Source organism: Ceraceosorus guamensis (genome assembly GCF_003144195.1).
Source record: "Ceraceosorus guamensis strain MCA 4658 unplaced genomic scaffold IE81scaffold_3, whole genome shotgun sequence".
Taxonomy (NCBI): domain Eukaryota; kingdom Fungi; phylum Basidiomycota; class Exobasidiomycetes; order Ceraceosorales; family Ceraceosoraceae; genus Ceraceosorus; species Ceraceosorus guamensis.
This window is the reverse complement of record NW_020289998.1, coordinates 373,174-387,422: the sequence shown is the minus strand read 5'-3', so window position 1 is coordinate 387,422 and position 14,249 is coordinate 373,174. Positions and strand designations below refer to the sequence as shown.

Below are 14,249 nucleotides of genomic sequence, written 5' to 3'. Positions count from 1 at the left end.
CCGATCACACGCTTGCTTCACTGGCACTTTGCTACTTGCACGCTGATGACACAGGGTCACCCAGGTCTCACCAAGCTCAATCGATAAACGCCAACTACATCGGCGGCCGCGCGTCCAAAGCCAAATTCGGCTTCGAACGATTATCACCGACAATCGTGATCTTCGCAAGGCCGCACGATCACCTTCCACATCCTGGTTTACACCATCACCCACCCCAGTGCACACAAGCATGGCAGCTCCATCGCGCTCTCACGCGCATTCACACTCCCATGCGCACCCTCTCCCAAGCCACTTGCGCAAGAAGAAGCACCATTTGCTCCAAACAGCCGGTAGTGCAGTGGCGGATGATGGACCAGACGCAGAGGACAATAGCAGTCGAGATGCCAGCGAGGTAGGTTTTGGCACCTCATCATGCAATTGTTTCAGCGCCCGTCTTCCGCTCATGCATTGCTTCCGCCTTTGGGTCCAATACAGGAGGACAACGACGACATCTCTGGCGCTTCGGACAGCGCCTCGTCGATGAGGGCATCGGTGCATAGATCTTCCTCTTCGCACCTCTCAGCCCTCGCAGCCTCTGCAGCTGCCGCGTCCCTGCCAACATCAGCTCGGGATCGCGCGCTGGTCGAGTCAAACCCCAGAAGGCCGTCTGCAGGGGCTGCAGCAGCCATGGCATCGATGGGTGACAAGACGCCTGGTACTAGCAGTCCCAGACGTCTCAGCACCAGCACCGGCCATGCTAGCCAATCTGTTGCCGAGACTGCAAGTGCCGAATCAGGTATCGGAGCAGCGAGCAGCGCCAGGAGGCCTAGCGCAGGCTTGCTGAACGCATACGCCGCTCGGGATGCAACCGTGGCTCAAACACTCGAACGAGCTAGCGCAGCGCTGAGCAGTTCGAGCAGCGACGCTCCTCGGCCAGTAGGACTGGATGCTCGCAAGAGCAGAACCCATGGCAGCGATTCGAGCAGTGCTGGAAGCGGCGGCGACGGTCCAGGACATGGCGTCAAGGGCTCGTTGCTGCGTAACAGAAGTCCTAGACTGGATCTTGGTGCGCTTCCGGCACCTGCAGTAGGAGGCAACGTCACTAGCACAGGTACGGCGGTTCCCACGCCGAGAGGTGTAGAGCCAAAGCAGCTCAATAATGCCATGGTACCCAACATCGCCGCCACTACGAATCTACTGCAAGGAGTGTCCCTCTCACCGCGCTTTCATGCAGACGCGGACACGGACACCGAGACAAATCTGGACATCTCAAGGAGCACTGCAACCGAGCGTGATTCCGATGTCACAGCAGCAAGTCCCTATGATGGGGATGTAGAGTTTGCCGCTCGATCCTACGCTGGGCAGACCCAGCAGCAGTCTCAACCTCAAGCAGTGTCGGCAGCATCAGCATCCGCAAATTTCCCGAACTCTAGTGCATCCCTCTCGGCATTTGGCACGGCACCTCGAGAGGCGCCTTCGCACTCGTGGGCGGTGGGAGATCCCTCTCAGCTCACGAGCAATGATCGAGCGGAAACGCCTCACTCGGAGGCTCCAGTGCCCATTTCCACACCCGACACCATCCGGGATTACATTCGGAAAGCTATTTACGAGCCCGATCCTTTGCGAGACTATCGCATCAATCTACCTCCCGATGGAGGTCGCAATCCCAACAGACCTGTGCGAATCTACGCTGATGGAGTGTACGATCTCTTTCATTACGCGTGAGTCCCGCCCAACGCAACGCCGATGGTCTGTGAGCCTCTCTGATGAATTCCTCATCAACCTCTTCAGGCACTCATTGCAGCTGCGTCAAGCGAAGCACTTCTTCCCATGCGTCCATCTCATCGTGGGAGTCGTATCTTCCGCATCTTGCGCCCAGCACAAGAATGAGCCCGTGCTCAACTCGGCAGAGCGCTATGCTTCCGTGCGCAATTGCCGCTGGGTGGATGAGGTGTTGGAAGATGCGCCGTGGATCATCGATCAGTCCCTCATCGATCGATTGCAGATCGACTACGTGGCTCACGACGAAGCGCCCTACGCCAGCAAAGATGGAGGAAACTCGGACATCTACAGATTCTGCAAGGAACAAGGCAAGTTTTTGCCCACGCTCAGGACTCCTGGTGTCAGCACTAGCGAATTGCTAGGCCGAATAGTCAGCCAATACAGGCAGCACTCTTTCGACGATAAGCTGGCCAAAATTGGGCTCCATTTCGACTAGAGGAACGCGCAGGCCATATACATCACGATAATCCACGCGGAGCTCTCTGATTGCGTTCACAATCAACACGGCGTGCTTCGACTCGTGCGAAATTTCAAACAAGACGAACAATGAAGTGGGACCTGCACAACGGCGTGACGTAGAAGCATGACGAGGAGGCGAATGTTCCAGTGTAGACGCGAATGCAAAAGATGGTGGGTCGCTATCTCAACAGCTGAGGCGCGGTTTTGAAAGATTCGGAACCTTCCGAGAAGGCACTCATGGGCTTGTGGCGACAGGCGCGTTGCCTTGAGGGATTGGATCAGACTGCGGGTCAATGGTGGCTCTTCGCCAAGTGGGCAAACGCGAAATGCACGGGCAAAACACTCACATTGGTTGGGTCTGAGGGCGCACCACTTCGGCTGCAAAGGCGAGGCTTGTATTCCACGCCCGACAAGCCTATATCGCTGCTCGTGCAACCTTGGTAGCGCCTCTACAGCACTGCGCTTTGTCAAATTCGATCCAGACCAGCTCCTTTGTGACCAAGCGATGGCGCGCCTGTCGGGGTTCGCTTCAGCTGCTTCGGCACCTTCAGTAGTGTTACCCTGGCCGACTGCGCTGAAAGTCGTAGTGATGTTGCCAGCGTTGAAGGCTTGCGTCCAGGAGTCGCCGGTCCAATAGACTTCGGCGCCAGCTAGTGCGCGCGGCCACAGAAGAGCGTCGAGATTATTCTCGTCTACCTGCTCTGTCCAGAGATTCATCTCCCCTCCCAGGACGCGCTTCCTTGCATCAGGAATGCCTTGCGTGCCCGTCAGAGGATCGAAAGCGTAGGCCATCTGCCACGTCACGTAATCCGCATAAGATTGACCAGTACTGTCGCCCATCCAGCTGCCGAGTCCGACGTCCAGGTAGGCTGCCTGGTAAGGGGCAGTGATAACGCGTACAGCTGGGTTCGATTCGAGCACCTTGGCGATGTTGGAAACGCTGGTCCAGACCTCTACGATTGTTCCGTTCACCAGGGCCTTGGCAGTCTCTGGAAAATCGATTGCCGCCTCTACGACGACGACAATCGAGTGCGGGTCACTTCAGCACTAGGGGTCACGGGACGCATTTGTCATACCGGAAAGCTTACCTTCCCAGACCATGGGCGCCTTTCCGCTGTCGACGATTGCCTTTTGCACACCCTCGATGAAAGGCTTCAACAATGAAGCGTCGATGTCTCGCTTGCTTGAGGCCCCGTAACACTTGAGGTTGACCTCGTCATTTCCGTGGCCAAAGTAGGGTCCAGCGAGCAATTTTGACGTCTCTTGTATGAGTTCCTTTACGTACGCATTGACGGCACTGTTGTTTAGTGCCAATTGCCCGGAAGGCGGCTCATTTGCCCAGCTGTATCATCATCAAGAGCCGACGCGTTTTATCAGTGAGTCTTGCGAGCCTTTGCAGGCACCGTGGTACTTACAAGGCCCAGTCGTGCTTGTTTGGACAAGTGACCAGCTCGGGCTTGTACTGCAAGACGCCCTCGTACGTATGTCCTGGCATATCAATCTTTATACAAAGGTGGTGGTGTGAGCAATCTGATAAACTGGGTCGACGCCTGTCCCAGGACACTCACTTCGACATTGACGTTGATGCCGTACTCGCCGGCATACTGAACGAAGTCTTTGACATCGCCAGCACTATACGTCTCAGCTTGTGAATAGGCGCCTTTCTCAGCCAGGACTGAGAGGTTGCCATCCAGCTTGAGGGGAAAACTTTGAGCCTGCAAGCAAAGTCGGCAGACGGTGTTAGCGGTGATGGAGCCAGTGTGTCTCAAGTGGTCGGTTTGCGTTGCTCACGTCTACAATATGCCAGTGAAACTGATTCAGCTTCGCGGACGAAGCCGCTTCGATCGTGCGCCTGAGTGCCGGAATGGGAATGAAGTTGCGCGCTGTGTCGACCATGATACCACGATAAGGATAAGCAGGCTTGTCATGAATGTCGATGGGCACATTCCAAACGTAGCGCGTCGTCTCGTCCGCTTTCGGCAAAGACAAGAAGAGTTGCTCAAACGTTGTCAAGCCTCCAAAAATGCCGAGGCTGGAATTAGCACTGAGTACTGCTGGTGAGCCATCTGCGGGCAGAGTAAGGCTGTATGCCTCGTCGAGCAGCTCCACGTCCCGTTGTATCTCGTAGGCAAGACCTGATGTCGCCGCAACAGGCGTGTCGGTGGCGTTCGTGCTACCAGCATCAGCTGGCCGGTCTGCACTTGGGCTTTGCTCTGACGGCGTATCTGCTTGCAGAGGCTCGTCCGGCTTCTTGACTTCGACCTGAGCTTCTGTCGGAGGATCACTTTCGACGTCGGTATTGTCGCTGGACGCTTCTCTTGCATCGAACACCTCGATGGGGAATTGATGGGCTGACCGTGCTTCGGGAGGAGGATGCTCCTTCGTATCCGACGCCTTTGTGTACGCCTGATTGGGGTCTTCTGGTCTCCTCTCCTCCTTCTCGGCCTGTGGCGCCTCTTCTGAGGCTGGCGCAGGTTGCTTGTGCTGATGCGGGGCTGCTTCACCTTCGGTCTTTACCGACTCGGCAGCCTTTTCGTCAGGCGTTGCGGAGGTTGCTGCATTTGGTGTGACTGCCGCCTCTGGCGGTTCGATGCCATCGAGGATGATCTTGAGCTTCTCCAGCAGCGGCGCTTGCTGAATCTTTTCTGATCTCGAAGCGCCGTATCCGACGATCAAAGGCTGCATCGCGTCGCTCTTGAGTCTGCTTTTGCTCCTCTCAATCGCAGTGATGAGATCGGCGGGCAAGTCGCCTGTATGCGCAATGACGAGCTTGTCGACGTCGACCCGAAGAGCTTGAATGGCTCGCTCATCTTTGCTCGGTGTGCCGTACGAGATGTAAGATGGTTTGGGCCAGATCGCATTCACATTCGAACTTGCACAGAGGCAAAGCGTGGTCAGCAGCAAACTTTCGACCAGGCGCATTCTCGGCTTTCAATTCAAAGCTGCGAGTGTAGGACAAGTCTGATGGCCAAATTGCCTTATGGGTATCTGTGCGACGCTGCCAATGCTTCCTGCGCTGACGGGTAGCGAATGACGCTCGTGTTTGGAGAACGTCAGATGCAATGGGATCGGTTCGGGGTCTTTCTGAGCTTAGTCGCTTCTGCGAGACCTATAAGTACCGTACTACTACCTAGCAGGAGTACGATGACTACTGGAGCACAATCCGAATGCTGTCAAACCTCGAAATTGAGCTGCAAATGATCAGCGTCGGTGCGAGGGAGGAAGACATGGCTGGAACTCATGACTGTGCTGGATGCAAGGGTCCATGCCGCTCGGTCTTTGTACACGTATTGCGCTCCACGCATCTTGTCGGCGCGCCGATCTGTGAATCTGTATGAAATTAGCTCCATCAGCGGTCACAGCGCTTGCGGCGGTATAGGCGCCCTACGCAGACAGGGCTGCGTCAGTAGGTCCCCAAGGCCCATCGCCAGCGTTCGGCAGACTCGCAGTTCATTCACGATTTGTGATTCAAGATTGCGGGGCAGACGTGGTTTGGGGGACTTGGCGCAGTCATCATCACGAGTCACGAGGTCCCAGATTTTCCTCCCAGCATGGTCGCTGCAGCCATGCCAATAAGTATATATAGAGACTTGCAGCCAAACAGGGCGGCTCTTGAGCTATAGCTGCATGTACGATGAACTTCTTTGGCGTCTGGCACGGTCGACCTTTCCTCATTGCTATGGCTGCCCTCGCACCTGCCGGTCCCAGGTGCACAGCTCGTTCCTTACCACGACTCACATACCACTGACCACTGCGGCCAAGGTCACCTTCAAATCACAAAGCGCCTTCCTTTTCCTCACCCTCATTGCGACGGAGAGCGCAAGGCGGAAGCTCTACGCACACCTCCTCGTCCCCTCGGAGATGCACGTAGCATGACGGATGCCTCCTGTCTCTGCATTCTACTATTCTGAAGATCTGCTCATCTGGTCATCCTCTTCTGTCGTTTGGCCTTGCAGTCGTGCATCGTCATGGAGATTTGATACGCACAAGTGTCATGAAAACGGGGAAAGCAGAGCCTTTTACAATTTGATGAAGCAGGCGGCGCAGTCAAAGACCGCTAGAGTCCGTGTGGTGAATGCAAAAGCGCAAACTCCATGTAAGCGGGATCATATATAGTCGAAAAGGAGCCATGTTCTGCGCAAGCTCGTGAAGAAATGCCGTCGAGCAGGGATTTCTGCTCACACAGGAGGCGAAAGGGGAAGATGTCCTGATGCAGAGGTTCCAGCATCACATGGCCTGGCCCCTATAAGAGTAGCGCGAATCATTAGAAGGCTGTCCCCTTTCGCCGTTAGCCTCTGTTTGATATGAAGGGGGCCTTGGGGACATGGTTCTCGCCGCGTCCTGCTGCAAAGGGTAAGATTGCGACCCAGTACCGGCATGACCCTGCACTCTCTGATTCTCGGGGAAAGGCTGCGTGCGATAAGTGGCGGGAGAAGCAACCGTACGATCAGCGTAAAGCGCATCCGCTACAGCCGTCATTGCGGCATTCTGGCGATCCTGAAGCTGTACTTTGACCGAGGGATTGCGCCGAGCTGCAGCAGAGCCCGCACCAGCTGCATTGCCGTACCGATTGTCTTCAGAGCCTGGTGGTAAAGAGTAGATGGAGCCAACTCCCGAATGATGCTGATATCGTTCCTGACCGTGGTGGCCTCCTGGCGCAAGCCGGTGGCCCTGCACTTTGGGCTGGAAACCGTTGTGGGCGTCGGCACGATCATTGACGTAGTCTTGGTTGTAGGATGTCGGCGGAGGACCCGCCCTGCCATATGAAGCAGGCACACCCTCTGTCAGGGCTTTCTGTTCGTGGACATCTTCAGAGCTTCCTTGGCTGTATGAGCGAGCCATACCGAGCCTTTGATCGGGTTGCGGCGGCTGATCCCTGTGATTTAGGACACTTAATCCTATCGCTCCCGCATCGCCCTCGGCAGATACGCCACGATCGCGCAGAGGGCCAGCCTCTTCGCCTGACTGATTGCTACCTTTGTTCGCCCAGCGACTCCAAGCCGCTGAGCTTGGCTTGCGGCGCCCATCTTCTACGTCAAATGGTGGTTGATGCAAGTCGTCCCGCGAGTATACACCGGCAGCACCATCGCCATAAAGTTTTGCGGTAGACCCAGCGGGAGAAGCGGCGTCATCTCGTCCCTCCGCCTCCCATGCCTCCGTCATGCGCGCCTCGCTGAGCATGGTGTAGCGTCTGGCGCGCAAGCGACGCTGAACCTCTGGCCTAGCCTCGTCCATCTTCTTGTGCAGGTACAGGGCGGCGCCGATCGTCACGATTGCGGATATGATAAGGACGACCCACTTGATCGCTTTAGCTTTTGGACTTTCCTCGCCAGTAGAAGATGAGGTGATGGCAACACCAACGTATACGACTGCAAGCTGCTTAGGCAGGGACAGAATTGCTGCAGCGGTGAAGACGAAGAAATTCATGCCGATGGTCTGTAGCCACATGTCCCGCGTGTGAGCTGAGGATCGCACGAAGAGATGGGCACCTGTACATACTCACTGCGAAGACGGCGGTCGAGATATGGCCGGGCAAAGCCGAGAGTCTAGCAAGCAAAATCACCAAAAAGCCACCTTCTCGCGTGATGTGCGCCATGCAAGCATAATTGATGCTTTTGCGCTCGTACTTTTCCGCCGTGCGCTTCAAGCACAGCTTGAACGCATAGAAGTTGCCGATTTCTCCAAGCAACGTGCCAAGTGACAGGATGCCGAAGCCTAGCCAGAGACCATAGACGACTCCGCAGAGCACCCCGATGATTTCGTGTCCAAATAGCGGTGGGAAAGAGATGACGAAAAGAATGGCCACCACAATGACCCAACCCCATGACACCGATTTGACCTTTTTCGAGATTGGGGTGAGCCAGTCAACGATCTGCCTGTGGTAGATCGTCAACAAAGCAACGCCCACAATCAGGAGGACGAGCAGGACATACCAGTCTGTGAGGCGGGAGAAGGCTAACATCAATAAATCGTTGCGATCCAATCTCACTTGCACCAGCGCTATCCGGATCGTCCGCCCATCCAGCTCGCAAACTCACGGAGATACCTCCACCTGACGTACGTCCTCCAATCCCTTGCCATCTGCTTCACATCTTCCCACATGCTTCCTCCCTCCTTGTCCAGATCCTTTGGAAATTGGTCCGCGATCCTAACTTGAGCAGGTGTGAGCTTCGATCTGTTCAGAGGCTTGTCTGGATGAAGACCCGGAGTGTCCGGCCGTGGAGCATCTCCCGCCGGCACACCTAGACGATCGCTACCATTGGCCCCACCCGGCTGTGGGGGATACACGATGCTGGATTCGGGAGATGTCTCTGCGTATGGGTCTGTATAGTACGCTTGAGGGCCCGTGTTCTGCCGCGCGGGAGCAGCAGACGGCCCAGTGTGATGCTGCATGATGGGCACGTTCGGGCTGGGATAGCCGTAGTGTTGCTGAGCACCAGCATAAGGATCTGAAAAAGCGTAATCGGCAGAAGGCTGCACTGCGTGAGTGCCATGGCCTGTTGGCCCATTGTACGCGGTGACTTGGAATGGCCCAGCGGCAACGCGCGGCGCTTTGCCGGTCGCAGGCTCATATGTTGCCACGTCGGAGCGTGCGTACTGATTGTAAGGTTCCTGTTGATACTCGACTTGCGGCCGCATGCCTGCTGAGCCAGAAGGGCCATCGTAGGCTCCACTTCGCTCTTGACCAACGCTGCCGCTGCCGCTCCTTGGGAAACTGCCATGGTGGTGCGGATCGAAACGTTTGGATGCGGCGTCGTCCCTACTTCCACTTTGACCAGCATGCCCCCCGTCCCGCGTGGTTCGGTAGTATGGATTCGACATAACGGCGTTTTGTGTGAGCGCAGCGTCGCTGGCGATTCGATTGGAGAAGTTTTGGGCTTAGAGCACGCAAGGCAGTCAAGCTCGCTGAATTTCTTTGACTCGGCTGCTGATGGCTACTCGTGCTTGAGTGTTAGAGCACCTTGCGCATGCACCGCTATAGAAGGAGTGTCCGACTTGACAGGCGACCTCTTCTCTCGCAGCACGTGTACAACAGCGATCGCTTGTCTACGGCTTCGTCTTCGTGAAGTTGTGCTGCTGCCAATGTCTGCGGCCACGCAAGCTATCAGTCTTTGTGAGAGGTGTGATGATGCTGCTGCTGCTACAAAGAGATGGCGATCAGCGCATTGTTTGCAGCTTGCACGTGCAAGCCTCACGACTGAGGCTGGAGATGAAGAGGTAAGAATTACGAATGGTATTCACGATTGAGTGGTAGTTCATACGCAGCGCGGAGTATACAGTCAAGAGTGTACGCGCCCTACTCCGCCCGCCCGCGCGGCGAGCGGTGCTTCTGATGCGCATACTATGTGATGCTAGCGCTGATGCATGGATGCCTGCTGCATGTGTGCGTGCAATTCAAAAGCGTGCGCATGTATATAGCAGTCGTGGCACGAAGAGGGAGGTGGTCACGACTCGTGACTTGCGGATGCAATTCGCTCGCCGCTCGCTCCTTTGACGGAGGGCTCATCACCACAGTTGGCACTACGACAGCTGATTTTGCAAGACTGAGCGCCTTGCGCTGCATGATGCGGCTTGGTCTGCTGCATGTGCCCAAATGCCTGCATAGCCAATATCCTCATTAGCGAGCATCGCACGCCCGCCCGCCCGTCCCTCATCCATGCGCCTCAGAGACGTTATGCACCACTCTGCAGGGGCGGTGATGCTCCTCGGGCTGGCCAAGCATCAATCAACATCGTACACCCGTGCCTGTAGCTGAAATCTGGGTCCGAACGGAGACGTCTGCAAGCTGCATAAAACGTGCTGCTGCATGCCTCATGCTGCATGTGATGCGTGCGACGCAGCGCGCGCGCGCGCGCGCGCCCCACCATAGCACCGCGCGTAACTCAAATCAATAGGCTGGACCTTTTTCACGTGACCCTCTCTCGCCGATAAGCTTTTTCAAGCGGTGATCGGGCCACAGGTCAGTCCGCAACGCGACCGGGACTTGCGGCTCGACAAAGGCCGAGCGAGACTCACACTTGTGACTGCAGCAGGCGTAACGTACAGAATCGTGAATAAGGACAAGTAAAGTGCATGGAAAGCAGCTTTCATGACCAATCTTGCTGCTTTCCGGGCGGAGTTGGACGCGGATTGCACAATCCGGATCCGCGAGTCTTGGGTTTCCCTTCCTTCACCGGCCGCGGTAGAAGGCAAGTGATGCCGCATCTCCCTCATCTTGCATCCCACCTTCTTTCCCCTCTCGATATCACGTTCTCCTTCCTGCGGTTCGCGCACCACACCTTTGCCTTTTCTCAGCGACTCTTCATTTCTGTCACTCCCCTTCCCCTGATACTAGTGTGGAAGTGTGCTTCGCATCTTGATCTTGCGAAGCTCCACATCTCCATCAGTCACCTCGCAATGGTACCGGCACCAACGCTCGCACCAAGCGTCGACATTGCCCATCCCCGCGTCATGTTCGACAGCGTCCCAGACACCATCGAAGCGATCAAGCGCGGCGAGTTTGTCATCGTTCTGGATGATGAGGACCGCGAAAATGAAGGTGATTTGATCATCCCTGCGCAAAACATCACCACCGAGCAGATGGCTTGGTTCATCCGGCACACCAGGTGAGCTTTCCATATTTGCCGACTCGCACTCTGCGTCGGGTGAGGAAGCTGATGCACAAAATTCTACACCAGCGGTTTCATCTGCATTTCGCTGCATCCCGCACTCATTGCAGCCCTGGACATTCCCATGATGGTGCCGCACAATACAGAGAAGAACAAGACGGCTTACACAGTCACAGTGGACTACTTGCACGGCACAACGACAGGCATTTCCGCCCATGATCGGGCATTGACAGCCAGGAAGTTGGCTGAATCAGGCATTTCTGGAAGCGTGCGGAAGGATGATTTCGCTAGACCTGGCCACTTGTGTCCCCTGAGGTATACAGAAGGAGGCGTGCGGAGAAGGGGCGGCCACACAGAAGCGAGCGTTGGTGAGTGGTCATATGCTGCCGAGCTGCGTTTGGATCCCTGATCAAAGCGTGCCCTTGACTTCCCGATACCACACAGATCTCGCCGTAGCAGCTGGCTTGGCCCCCGCAGCGCTGCTGTGCGAGCTGGTGGACCCTTCAGATCCGGCAGGTGGCATCGCTGCGCGCGATGCTTGTTTGGCATTCGCCAAGGAGCACAACCTGCGAGTGACGACCATCGAAGCTTTGCGCAAATGGAGGGAAGCGCAGGAGGGAGACGTGATTCCAAACGGCGTGGCGGCCGAAGCGTTGGATCGGGAAAGAGGGGTGCGCATGGAAGAGCAGGGCGTCGCTCCACCTCAGTTGGCCTGATGAATATGGTTTGGCACATGCGAACGGAATGCTATACTTATAGAAGCAAGGGCTGGCTGCACAACCACGCCGCGCAGTGGAAGCATGCTTGCTAAAATTTGCTCATTTTTGAAAGCTGTTTCCAGCCCATGTCTGCCTACCAGGGCTGTTGCGCGCGCCGGTGAGCTAGCGATGCCGCCACCGTCTCGTGCAGCACTGGCTGTGTAGGTGGAAGCAGCGGCGGGTGCAGGTCAGCGGAGTCGCCTGAATAAAAGCTTGGACATGTACAGTTGGCGAGGCGGTTTGGTCTGAAATCAAGATTGGCACAGTATGCCGGCCAGCTTTACTCAGATCGTTGGCCAGTCAAGCCCGCACCACAAGGAAGACGTCGGGGATGCGCTGGCTCGAAAAGTCATATCTGAGCAGTTTGACGTCTTGATGTGCTTCTGGCTGGCTTAGACCGGTCTCCACCTCGGCACTAACATGACTGTCTGGAATTGTCGTGGCCTCCAACGACCTGCCAAGCCACGGCAAACGATCGACCTGCAGGCGAACGGAAGCACATCATACATTGGTAGGTCGGGTCGAAGCACCGTCAGCATGCCCAAGCGACCCCTCGCAGCGCTACTCACCTCCCATACGCGATTCTTGAATCCGACTTGGGTCAGATTGTTCGAATCTTGCGCGATCTGCCTGAGATCCTCTGTTATCAATTCGACGCCGCTGGATACGTCTGCCATGATGTGCAGCTCAGAGAGATGCTTGAGTAGTGACAAGCTCTGACGCATTGAAACCTGGAAATGGGTTGGAAGGTGAGACTGTGGCAGAGGAGATACTCCGGCCCATAGTCGCTCACCGGTGTGACATCCGACGACACATGCACCACTAGCTGGCTCAGAAGGGGTGCTCTTCGACACAGCGTGTTCAAGCCCCTGGCACTCAGCCTCACGCCTTGAGCACGCAGTCGACGAAGTCTTCCCTCGGTCGCTTGCACGAGCTCGCACATTAGAAAATCGAGTTGATCTTGCTTAGTGCTGGGATTTTGCAGCGCTCTTGTTGGAAACTCGGCTGTGGACAGGGCTGGTACGGCACTTGCTTCGATGCCATCCCCCTCTCTGTCAGAGTCGTTGGAGTCGTCGGCAAAGTCTGGATTTGATTCAGGACGGTTGTAGCTGCTCGCATACAGCGTCAAATCCTCCAGGAAGGGAAGGCGGCGCACAAGCCCTGCAAGAGAAACAAGAAAGTCCTCCACAGAGGTGACTCGAGCGCGCGGTAGGGTCAAGCTGAGCTGTCTCAAGCGCTGCAACATGGGCGCCAAGGAGGGTAAAGCGCTGGGATTCTTTGGCGGGTATGAAGAGACGGCAACCGTTGAATGCATGCTTGCTACGGAGCTTTTTGATGACGTAGGCCACACTCACGACCGCTGTTCCTTCCAGTGCAAGCTCCCGAATGCCCGATCGCGAAGCCAACAACAGAGGAGTCAGTCCTGCTTGCGAGACAGCACGGCAACCAGCCAAGCTGATGCGCTCTAGAGACGTCAAATACTTGGCGAGGTCGATGAGGTGGGCATCGTCCAGGTGGGCTGAATGCTGCGAGGCGATGTCGATCTGCACGTCAGCAGTACAGGCAGGGCGGCGCCGCGTCGACTTATAGAACGTACCTGAAGAAGAACGCTGAAGCTCTTGAGTGAGTGGCATCTCTGAGCAATCAACCTCAAGGACGAAATCAGACTCCTGTCCGGCAAAACCACTGCAAAGCTCTCTAATTGAGGCGGTAGATGCTCCAAAAGAGTTTTAGGTGACCAAGTGCGCGCATCGCCAGTGATTTCCAAGTGTCTTAAAGAAGGAAGCGCTGAGAGAACTGGAAGGACTCGATCATTGCTGCGCCAGTGGGAGGAATGGTGCATGATGAGGGTGCAAATGCCCCGATAAGAGTGCTTGAGCCGCCACTCACAGGCTGCCAGTCCGGGTCCAGCAGAGCGCTTCCAGCTGTGTGGCACTTCGAAGTGCTTCGCATATGCTGTGTTCGAGCTGTTCCAGTTCCTCGGCCCGCAAGCCAAACGGGTACACGCGAATCTCTGCAGCGGCAGCGAGCAGATATGAGCATGGAAGCATACACTCGTTCCCTGATGAAGCCGCTCCTGACGCGCCGACTTACCGAGAGCCTTGAGGAGTAGAGCCAATTCAGGGCGAGCAACTAAGGTCCTAAAAAGGAGCTTGAGCCGACCTTGCGAGCGAAGGATTAAGTTGGAGTACAAATAAGGTGTGGCGTAGCGATTGAAAGTTCGCGAGACTAACGCGCAGGCTGCTAGACACCCTACGCTTTGTGAGAAACGCTGCATGATCTCCGGGACCAGCTCCAAGGGCAGGGTACTCCGACTCGCACCAACGTCCATCATACTATCGCCGTTGAACAGGCCTTTGGAGACCGGCAAGCACTGGGGAGCAGGATCATTCGAGCCGTGTCCCTGCGAACATTGAGAAAGATACTGATGGCATGGGTGAATGGGTGGAAGGCAGAAGACATGTACTGTACTTCTCCGTTCGGAAAAGGAGCCAGAAATCGAGGCGGGCAAGCTAAGTGGAGGGCATTCAGTCTCTCGGCCGACTACAGTATACTCTGGGCGGGAAGTGTTGGTTTCGGTAACAAGCGCGATTCGCGCAATCAGAATCTGAATTCATTTGATTGCGCTGCTTTACGCGACGTGATGAGCGCGTCCTCTGCT

At 56.1% G+C, this 14,249-nt stretch overlaps 5 protein-coding genes across 5 annotated transcripts; 2 read left to right on the top strand and 3 right to left on the bottom strand.

Moving 5' to 3' along the window:
• Window positions 1-1,143: 1,143 nt before the first annotated feature.
• IE81DRAFT_285020 (hypothetical protein) lies at window positions 1,144-2,197 on the top strand (the record flags this gene model as incomplete). The annotated part of the gene is made up of 2 exons (XM_025511614.1): window positions 1,144-1,700; window positions 1,771-2,197. The coding sequence occupies 2 exons, from the start codon at window positions 1,144-1,146 to the stop codon at window positions 2,195-2,197; spliced, it is 984 nt and encodes a 327-aa protein (XP_025373052.1).
• Window positions 2,198-2,394: 197 nt separating this feature from the next.
• On the bottom strand, window positions 2,395-5,452 carry IE81DRAFT_339097 (hypothetical protein). The gene is made up of 6 exons (XM_025515563.1): window positions 4,012-5,452; window positions 3,789-3,935; window positions 3,636-3,721; window positions 3,309-3,562; window positions 2,568-3,230; window positions 2,395-2,484 (listed from the first exon to the last, which is right to left on the bottom strand). The coding sequence occupies exons 1-6, from the start codon at window positions 5,140-5,142 to the stop codon at window positions 2,456-2,458; spliced, it is 2,310 nt and encodes a 769-aa protein (XP_025373051.1). The 5' UTR covers window positions 5,143-5,452; the 3' UTR covers window positions 2,395-2,455.
• Window positions 5,453-6,166: 714 nt separating this feature from the next.
• On the bottom strand, window positions 6,167-9,475 carry IE81DRAFT_296915 (hypothetical protein). Its single transcript, XM_025512151.1, has 3 exons — window positions 8,259-9,475; window positions 7,724-8,157; window positions 6,167-7,656 (listed from the first exon to the last, which is right to left on the bottom strand). The coding sequence occupies exons 1-3, from the start codon at window positions 9,040-9,042 to the stop codon at window positions 6,448-6,450; spliced, it is 2,427 nt and encodes an 808-aa protein (XP_025373050.1). The 5' UTR covers window positions 9,043-9,475; the 3' UTR covers window positions 6,167-6,447.
• A 787-nt stretch (window positions 9,476-10,262) lies between these two features.
• IE81DRAFT_319731 (hypothetical protein) lies at window positions 10,263-11,785 on the top strand. Its single transcript, XM_025512813.1, has 3 exons — window positions 10,263-10,826; window positions 10,899-11,197; window positions 11,274-11,785. The coding sequence occupies exons 1-3, from the start codon at window positions 10,618-10,620 to the stop codon at window positions 11,543-11,545; spliced, it is 780 nt and encodes a 259-aa protein (XP_025373049.1). The 5' UTR covers window positions 10,263-10,617; the 3' UTR covers window positions 11,546-11,785.
• IE81DRAFT_363718 (hypothetical protein) lies at window positions 11,676-14,155 on the bottom strand. The gene is made up of 6 exons (XM_025516802.1): window positions 13,682-14,155; window positions 13,478-13,601; window positions 13,185-13,404; window positions 12,943-13,113; window positions 12,381-12,863; window positions 11,676-12,318 (listed from the first exon to the last, which is right to left on the bottom strand). Exons 1-6 carry the CDS (start codon window positions 13,920-13,922, stop codon window positions 11,980-11,982), a joined length of 1,578 nt encoding a protein of 525 aa, XP_025373048.1. The 5' UTR covers window positions 13,923-14,155; the 3' UTR covers window positions 11,676-11,979.
• Window positions 14,156-14,249: the final 94 nt, after the last annotated feature.

Bases quoted from the DNA above. Each gene is read 5' to 3' on its own strand.
- IE81DRAFT_339097 (XM_025515563.1), bottom strand. From the start codon at position 5,142: ATGCGCCTGGTCGAAAGTTTGCTGCTGACCACGCTTTGCCTCTGTGCA. The intron at 3,563-3,635 runs GTAAGTACCACG...ATGATGATACAG, and splicing joins AACAAGCACGACTGGGCCTT to CTGGGCAAATGAGCCGCCTT. The intron at 3,231-3,308 runs GTAAGCTTTCCG...TCGTCGTCGTAG, and splicing joins GGCGCCCATGGTCTGGGAAG to AGGCGGCAATCGATTTTCCA.
- IE81DRAFT_296915 (XM_025512151.1), bottom strand. From the start codon at position 9,042: ATGTCGAATCCATACTACCGAACCACGCGGGACGGGGGGCATGCTGGT. The intron at 8,158-8,258 runs GTGAGTTTGCGA...CCCGCCTCACAG, and splicing joins CGTCAGGTGGAGGTATCTCC to ACTGGTATGTCCTGCTCGTC. The intron at 7,657-7,723 runs GTGAGTATGTAC...ATGTGGCTACAG, and splicing joins TCTCGACCGCCGTCTTCGCA to ACCATCGGCATGAATTTCTT.
- IE81DRAFT_319731 (XM_025512813.1), top strand. From the start codon at position 10,618: ATGGTACCGGCACCAACGCTCGCACCAAGCGTCGACATTGCCCATCCC. The intron at 10,827-10,898 runs GTGAGCTTTCCA...ATTCTACACCAG, and splicing joins TGGTTCATCCGGCACACCAG to CGGTTTCATCTGCATTTCGC. The intron at 11,198-11,273 runs GTGAGTGGTCAT...GATACCACACAG, and splicing joins CCACACAGAAGCGAGCGTTG to ATCTCGCCGTAGCAGCTGGC.
- IE81DRAFT_363718 (XM_025516802.1), bottom strand. From the start codon at position 13,922: ATGATGGACGTTGGTGCGAGTCGGAGTACCCTGCCCTTGGAGCTGGTC. The intron at 13,114-13,184 runs GTACGTTCTATA...ATCGCCTCGCAG, and splicing joins GCTTCAGCGTTCTTCTTCAG to CATTCAGCCCACCTGGACGA. The intron at 12,319-12,380 runs GTGAGCGACTAT...ACCCATTTCCAG, and splicing joins TGTCGTCGGATGTCACACCG to GTTTCAATGCGTCAGAGCTT.